This window comes from Phoca vitulina, unplaced genomic scaffold (assembly GCF_004348235.1).
Source record: "Phoca vitulina isolate PV1807 unplaced genomic scaffold, GSC_HSeal_1.0 scaffold11, whole genome shotgun sequence".
In the NCBI taxonomy this organism is placed as follows: domain Eukaryota; kingdom Metazoa; phylum Chordata; class Mammalia; order Carnivora; family Phocidae; genus Phoca; species Phoca vitulina.
The window spans coordinates 5758526-5767352 of NW_022589714.1; the positions used below are offsets into that span (position 1 = coordinate 5758526).

At 36.0% G+C, this 8827-nt stretch overlaps 1 protein-coding gene across 5 annotated transcripts in view; it reads left to right on the top strand.

The window, feature by feature from the left end:
- The window catches only part of SYNCRIP (synaptotagmin binding cytoplasmic RNA interacting protein), a 30439-nt gene that overhangs the window by 13619 nt on the left and 7993 nt on the right, over nt 1–8827 (top strand). For all 5 annotated transcript variants that reach the window (XM_032409325.1, XM_032409326.1, XM_032409330.1 and 2 more), the window contains 4 exons: nt 1813–1948; nt 3067–3272; nt 5697–5846; nt 6177–6298. In XM_032409325.1, the coding sequence (XP_032265216.1) occupies nt 1813–1948; nt 3067–3272; nt 5697–5846; nt 6177–6298 (614 nt within the window). The remainder of the gene's footprint in view (nt 1–1812; nt 1949–3066; nt 3273–5696; nt 5847–6176; nt 6299–8827) is intronic.

An 8827-nucleotide genomic window follows, 5' to 3' on the forward strand; every position in this document is an offset into this window, starting at 1 on the left:
TGAATTGTAGGATGTTTAATATCCTCTCTGGCCTCTGTATACCCATTAAATACCAGCAGCAAGCCCCCATCCCTAGTTGACAACCAAAAATGTCTTTAGACATTGTCAGATGTTCTCTGGGGGACAAAGTCACTGTTTAGAACTCTTGGTCTGTGTTAAACATAGAAGGGTGTTTTGTTGACCTTTATAGGATTTAGGTGTTGCAGAGTGTTCAGTTGAGCTCAAATCTACAGGTATGCAGAGGAGTTTGGATGATGGAAGTTTCAGGGAAAGCATTTTATTCAGAGGCTCAGCAGTATAGAGCTGTTTGAGAACTTAGGTAAATAGCTAAGATTATAGTATTGTGGAGAGAAAGGAGGAGTAGTAGTAGGAGTTTTAGGATGAACTTCTGTGATGTCCAAGTATTTGAACTTTATTTTGGTGATGGAGAGCCATTGAGAGATTGTTTTCACTAGGCAAAAACTGTCATCTCTTTTTTTTTAAATAAGGTCTCTGGCATAAGTGCAGAGAATATAAATAATCCTGGGATCATGATGACCAGGTACTTTGATAGCATGAATTGAATCAGTGGGGTAGAAAGTATAAAACTGTTCTGAACTTCATGTTAGATTTTGAGTATCTGGAGATGGAGAAAGGGACAGGGAAGAATTGATTTTTTGACTTACTATATGCTTTCTTGTCTTCTACCTGATGTACCTTTTATGCAAGAAAGGGAGAAGGGGTTCCTGGCTAGCTCAGTCAGGTGGAACGACTCTTGATCTCAGGGTTATGAGTTTAAGCCCTATATATGGTGTAAAGCTTACTTAAAAAAAAAAAAAGGAATGGGAGAGGAATGGTTTCACCTTTGCCATAAGGCTGGTCTACAAATTGTATGGAAATATATGTTGATTGTTTTTAGATTGTGTAGCCCCACTTGTATATACACACAACATAGATTCTGAGGCCAGGTGTGGGGGATTAATCCATAATTATTGCTGCTGCCACCATTATTACTACTAACATGAAATTTTGAGGTGATTCTGTGTAATGTAAATAATTCATGTTTCTTGATTAACTTGAATACTTCCGAACTTTGGTTTGTAAATAATACTGATCAGTGGATTTGTCACTTTGAAGATTGGGTTTTACCTCTAATATCTCACCCTTCAATGGGGTATAGTTGCTTGAAGACTTTACTTTTTACTGTAGTTTTATATTTGCTTCTGTACTTGCACCATAATCGATCCACTTGTTTTTCTCCAACTTCATTGTAGACTTGATGAAAATGAAATGGGGGAAAAAGTAGGGTTGGATTCAGGAAAAGAAGGTTCTCTCCTTTTAGAATTACATATTTAAAGGTGAAAACCCCTTATTGCAACTTTTTACAAGAGTGAAAAGGAGATGGGGAAAAATAGATTTAGGTGCTGGTTAACAGAATGGCGGAAAGCTTGCTGGTATTTGAATCCGTTTACCTTGCAAGAGGATAACTGGTCACCAGGATGAATTTAAATAGAAATTAAGGTATTGTGGAATCAGCAGTTTTGAATTTAAGCTGCTGCCTGTAGACCTGATTCCTAATATATCAAGTTTCTTAAGTTTCAAGGACTGGACAAATTTTTGCAGTAATTTAATTCATAAATTTTTTTTTAGTTCTGTCAGTATAATCTTATCTGTCTCATAATTTCCGCTTAGAGTGACATATGCTAATTATATTTTTAAAGGGTATTAAAAAAACCATAGCATTGAAATAAGTTTGCCTAAAAATATGCATATATTTTTATAATAAGATATTATAAGTATTTTTAAAACGTGGTACACTTTTTCCCATTTCAGTATAATAATCATGAAATTCGTTCTGGAAAACACATTGGTGTCTGCATCTCGGTTGCCAACAATAGGCTTTTTGTGGGCTCTATTCCTAAGAGTAAAACCAAGGAACAGATCCTTGAAGAATTTAGCAAAGTAACAGGTAAGTTGGATTTATATGGAAGGAGGTGCAACTTCTAATACTGAAGGTAATTGCATACTTCTGTGTGATGAGAAGCATTGTTTTAAACACTGTATTTATTGACTTGTATTCTCTAACCATGTGCGATAGGTAACTCCCATTTTTCAGATAAGGAAAATAGGTACAGAGGGCTTTGGGAAATGCCGAACATTACATAGTTTGTAAGGAAGGCACCTGGGATTTGAATAGTCAGCAGAATCTTTGCATACCCTGTTTTGGAATCTTTGTGTATTTTTATGCATTTTTAGGTGATAGCTTGACATTCTTCATAGGCGTGTTTGAGTAACGATTTGACTTTCTAAATTATTGGAACAATAAATATTGCTATAAGCAGAGATTATACATTGTCAATATGGTGCAATATCTTCGAACTGTAAAGCATTTTTAATAATAGTTTCCAAGTTGGGCTGCTTTTATTAGAATAAATTTTATCTGCCTAGAATATTTAGTAAATTATCAGACTATTAGTCTCCAGGAACATTTGAAATCTTACTTAATACTGATATATTTCATTTGAAATAAAGCCATTGATATGAGGCCAGAAAAGTGTCATCAAAAAGAATTTTAGGGGCACCTGGGTGGCTCAGTTGGTTAAGCGTCTGCCTTCGACTCAGGTCATAATCACTAGGGGGTCTGCTTCTCCCTCTTCCTCTGACCTTCCCCCCTGCTCTTGTGCGCTCACTTTCTCTCTTTCAAATAAATAAATGAAATCTTAAAAAAATAATTTTAGTGTTTACTTGTATAATAAAAATGTTTAACCATGTCTGACCTATTATACTGCCATTTTCCTAACAGTTACATAAAAATTTTATGCCTTTGTCATTTAATTAATGGAAGAATAGTCTTTGGGTTTAATTAAAAAGAATATATTTTCTTTTCATGGGGATTGTATTGTGTTGGGAACACTTGTGAAGTGTGGATTAGGTAAATTATCTGGACCAGTTCTTTTGAGAGTCGTCTTTAAAGATAAGAGAGAACTTTTCAGTTTTATATTCCAGTATTACATTAGAAAAATCCTTTGATCAACTTTGTTCTTGCTTATTTTATCTAATTTCTCTGGAACGGTTGCTTATTTTCAGAGGGTCTCACAGATGTCATTTTATACCACCAACCAGACGACAAGAAAAAAAACAGAGGCTTTTGCTTCCTTGAATATGAAGATCACAAAACAGCTGCCCAGGCAAGGCGTAGGTTAATGAGTGGTAAAGTCAAGGTCTGGGGAAATGTTGGAACTGTTGAATGGGCTGATCCTATAGAAGATCCTGATCCTGAGGTTATGGCAAAGGTAATGGCAGTCAAGTTAATAATTTTTTTTGAGGGGGTTGGTGGAAGAAGGGGAAGGCTTTAGAGAGGGAAGTAAAGAACTTCTAAAATGTGTACTTTTTGAAAAACCGTAGTTTTGAAAGTGAGAGAAGTGTTCTTTATTAAAGCCACGTATCAGAAAAAATACCATGTACATAGGGAGTGAATATAGAAATTTGTGGGCACTCTCAGTTATAATTGTGTAGCTGTCATACTCTCATGATGAGTAGTTAGCCTATATGCTGTGGAGATGGTTCACTATCATTTTTGTGTGGAGTCTGAGAGTAGTTTCTTTGCATATTTGGGAAAGGCGCCATTAGCTTACATGGTTTTTGTGTTAAAAGTCCTCCTCCTAAAAATAGTTAACTGTACTGGCCTTAGCAGAGCTGCTGCAGTTACAAGGTTTAGCTATTATTAGGTATCCTGCTTCAGCAGTCAGTTGAGACATCCTATGAGAACAAACATATCTTGAGTCAACACTTTACTCATTAGTGCAGTTTGTAGTTAAGTTATTCTATCCTTTGTCATATAAGAATCCCCCTTAATGGTGATAGGCTAGCAAATACAACTTGTTCACTTAAATCAAGAGTGTGAAATGCCAGAACTGTGAATATTACTAAAGGATAAGTAGTCTTGAGGACAGAAGATAGTAGTATTTTTTCACTGGCCTGTTAAGCTCTTTTGGATTATCACATTAAGAAAATCGGATGTTACTTCAAGTATTTTAGGGGAAATGATAATGTTTCTTAGCAAAAGGTCAGCTTTTGTAATTGTACTTTGAGGAGCTTTACGGATTGAAATTATTTTGTCACTATTTTGAACACTCCTACTTTATCAACATTTCAGAAGCAGGTTCTAATTGACCACCTGTGTTAAGAGTTAAATGTTCAACAGCTATTTCAGAGGCATGGTATTTACATTGTTAGAAAATGACCACCTCAGTTTTGATTGCAAACTAAATACTAATTTAATAACTACTAAGCATGTTTGTTTTGTTTTGAGCAAAGTACAGAGTTCTCATGTACTCCTTGGCCACACACATGCATAGCCTACCCCCCCCCCCAATCAGCATCTGCACCAGAGTGGTATATTTGTTACAATCAGTGAACCTACATTGACACATTATTATAACTTAAAGTCCATAGTTTACAGTAGGATTTACTCTTACTGTACATTCTGTGGGTTTGACAAATGTTCAAATGTAATAGTTTTACTGCCCTAAGAATCTTTCCTGATCTGCATAATCACCCCCCATCCCCTCTAACCCTTGGGAACTATTGATTTTTTTTTTATTGTCTCCATAGCTTTGCCTTTTCCCAAATGTCATGTAGTTGGAGTTACACAGTATATAGCTCTTTAAGATTATCTTCTACTTGGTTACATGCATTTAAAGTTCCTCCATATCTTTCCATGGCTTGATAGCTCATTTCTTTTTAGTACTGAGTAATAATGCATTGTCTCGATATAGTATAATTTATTTATCCATTCACCTACTGAAGGATATTTTAGTTGCTTCCAAGTTTTGGCAATTATGAATAAATCTGCTGTAAACAACCATATGCAGATTTTTATGTGGACATGTTTTCAACTCATTTGGGTAAATAACAAAAAGTGCAGTTGTTGGATTGATTGGTAAAAGTATGTTTAGCTTTGTAAGAAACTGCCAAACTGTTCTCCAGAGTGGCTATACCATTTAGCATTTCCACTAGCACTGTTTCTGGGCCATATCCTTACCTGCATTGGGTGGTGTTAGTGTGGGTTTTGGCCATTCTAATAGGTGTGTGGTGGCATTTCATTGTTTTTATTTATTTTATTTATTTTTTAAAAAAAGATTTTATTTATTTATTTTGACAGAGAGATAGCAAGAAAGGGAACACAAGCAGGGGGAGTGGGAGAGGGAGAAGCAGGCTTCCCGCCAAACAGGGAGCCCGATGTGGGGCTTGATGGGATCATGACCTGAGCGGAAGGCAGACGCTTATTGACTGAGCCACCCAGGCGCCCCATTTGTTTAGTTTTTAAAAAATATTTTTTTAACTAATCTCTACACCCAACATGGGGCTCGCATTGACAACCCCAAGATCAAGTCACATGTCCTACTGACTGAGCCAGTCAGGCACCCCTCATTGTTTTTATTTGTAATTCCCTAATGAAGTGATAACTGAGCATTTCTTCATATGTTGTCGTCTGTCTACTTTGGTGAGGTGTCTGTTCAGGTTTTTCATCCATTAGATCCAGCAGTCACACTTCCTGGATATTTTCAAATGAGCTGAAAACTTGGTCTGTCTTTTATATTTCTGATATTAATGGTTAGTGACTAAAGTTAATTTTATAGGGTGGGGTGGTGGCATCCTGGAAATTGAACCCTTTTGAAATATACAGGGAGTTCCTGTTTTTTCTTAATTTTCAGGTAAAAGTGCTGTTTGTACGTAACCTTGCCAATACTGTAACAGAAGAGATTTTAGAAAAAGCATTTAGTCAGTTTGGGAAACTGGAACGAGTGAAGAAACTAAAAGATTATGCTTTCATTCATTTTGATGAGCGAGATGGTGCTGTCAAGGTAAATAAATGGGGGAATTATTGTAGGCATCTAAATTAAACTAAGGATTTTTAGTCATCCTACAATTGGAGTATTCTAAAAAGTTGAAGGACACTCAGAGGTCATGTAATCTACTCCAGTTAACCTTTATTGGCTGTAGCAAATTACATAACTCACTAAACTGAGTCAAAAAGATAATTAGTTGAAGAGCTGGATCTTTAGATAAAATCTAACAACTGTATTTTTTAAATTTCATCCTTCCAACATCAGTGAAATGATTTTTGAACTTTGAATGAAGCATAATTGTTGTTAAAGGCGTCTTTATATTGATCAATACCTCATTTTTTTAAGGCTATGGAAGAAATGAATGGCAAAGATTTGGAGGGAGAAAATATTGAAATTGTTTTTGCTAAGCCACCAGATCAGAAAAGGAAAGAAAGAAAAGCTCAGAGGCAAGCAGCAAAGAATCAAATGTAAGTAAAAATTGTATAAATTTAAATGTTGGTAGATTAACTGGTGGAAAACAGGTGTTGTGCAAATCTGTTAAATAAATGCATAACATGCCTTTACCTTTTAAAGAAGACTGGAAAGCTTTGAGCCACTGAGAAATGGCTGGAATCTCAAGAAATGTTTATTGAGCTGTTGCTATTGACCATCCTTGTGAAAATAATTGTAATTCTAAATAACTAGAGTTTTGTATAATAATGAAAATCTGTCTAGGGTACTTCCTACTATATTTTACAGAATGTGCTCCCTGAATTATGTGTTTTAAATATTAGCTGTCCAGAAGTGTTGATGTATTTGGTTAAAGGGTGGAGAGTTTTTTTTCTCAGAGATAGAAAATACTCAATTTCCAATTATGATATTATGATAAACTCTGCTTCCTCTACATCCAGAAGAGGCTTCTCTACCAATACATAGTGCCTGTTGCCACCTCAAAGATTTTATATATGGGATTTGAGAAATGAAATAAGAGAATGTAGTTAATAAAATAAGTAACATGGTATTGAAGAAAACTAAGTGTGTAATGCATCGCATATATTGGATTTATTTTTAGAACATCTGTAAAAGGATATCTGCTTATTAAGACAGTAAATGAAATTTTTAGCTGGGTAAGAATGAAGTTTGCAATTAAAAAAATGAAGTTGGTAATTTCTAAGGAGGAAGAGGGATAATTGCTATTTGATGCAAGAACAAGAATCATTGAACTTAATTGTATTTCAGGGCCACTTTCTGTCCATTGTCCTATGTGGTATACAAAAGAAGGGTTATGGGTGCTTCTATTTATTTCTCTCATTTCATAATCAGGGAAGAATCAAATTTCTGCAGTTGGCTGTACAGTTAAGCAAGTTGTCTAGTTCTGAGCCTCAGTTTCTTCAATTCTAAAGGGGATCAGACTTGGGGCGCCTGGGCTCTGTCAGTTGAGCGGCTGACTCTTGATTTCGGCTCAGGTCATGATCTCAGCGATGTGAGATCTAGCCACACTTTGGGCTCCATACTGGGCATGGAGCCGGCTTAGGATTCTCTCTCCCCCTCTCCCTCTCCCCCCTCCTTGTGTGTGCTCAAAAAAAGGGGGGGGGTCAGACCTAATTATATAAGATGTTTTGTACTGTGATTATCCAAGTGATCTATACTTACAGGACTAAAGAGACATGCCTTATAGGTTTAGTGGTAGTATAAGGAAAAAGACTACAGAAAGCTAGGTTTTGAAGGAGGAGCTAATGCTCTATATCTCAAACCCCTTGAGTACATGTGCAGTGAAAATGACTTTTTCATCTCTTACAGAAGATAGTTAACTGATTATGGTTTATTCATGGAGTAGCATAAAGTAAGTGTCGGAGATTATATTAGAAAAGTAAATAGTTACAGTTATAACTTGATAGGTGGAGGGTGATAATAAACAAAGTGGGGAATGTCACTGTATCTGTTAATATTAGAGGAGAACAGGCCAAAGGGATGACTGCATGTGATGCTTGCACTTTAACTTGCTGCAGTCATTCACTGATTTTTTTTTTTTTAATTTAACAAACTACAGCATGCATTCCTACTTACTCCTCAGTGCGTCCCTGTGAGTTGAGTACTCTATTCCCCAGTTTGAGATGAGGAAACTGAGGCACAGAGGTCAACTTGCCCAAGGTCAGTCTCACAGCTAGTAAGTAGTGAAGTTGGATTTGAACCAAGGCAGTCTGGCCCCACTCTTACCATTATACCGGGGTTTCTCAATCTCTCTACAATTAATTGACATTTTGTGCTGGTTGATTCTTGGTTATGGGGGGCTGTCCTGTGCATTACAGGATGTTTAGCAAACATCCCTGGCTTCTACCCACTAGATTTCAGTAGAAATAGCCCCCTCCCCTGTTATGATAGCTAAAAATGTCTCTAGACATTATTTAATGCCCCATGAGGGGCAAAAATCCCCAGTTGAGAATCATTGTATGACTGCATGCTGTTGTCATTGTATAATTTAGTGACGGAAAAAAATGATTTATCAATTATTGAGATAATTAGCGCAGCACAACAAAATGGTCTGAGAACTTAGTGAATGAGAGTAACATTTTTTAACAGGGAAAAGCTGGGCATTTATGAATTGAGTATAAAATAACATGCTGAGTAAACACAAGAGTAAATTATTCTCATAAGGAGGGTTTAACTTAATGTATTTCATAGCATTTATGATAGGGTTTAAATAAAATGATGAATGCTTTCCCAAGGTATAAGGAACTATATCAAACTGTACTGTACTATTAGAGAACATGAATTGGAATATTAAGGATATTTCCTTTTAGATAGTATCTAAGCATATGCTGATTTTTTTTTTTTTTACGGTTGTGTTGTTTTTTGTCTTTTTCAATTTATTAAGTAATCTCTGTACCCAACATGGGGCTTGAACGCACAACCCCAAGATCAAGAGTCACATGCTCCACTGACTGAGCCATCCAGGCTCCCCCATATGTTGATTTTTATTTTTTCTCTCCAGTTACTATTTTTGAAACTTAAGATTT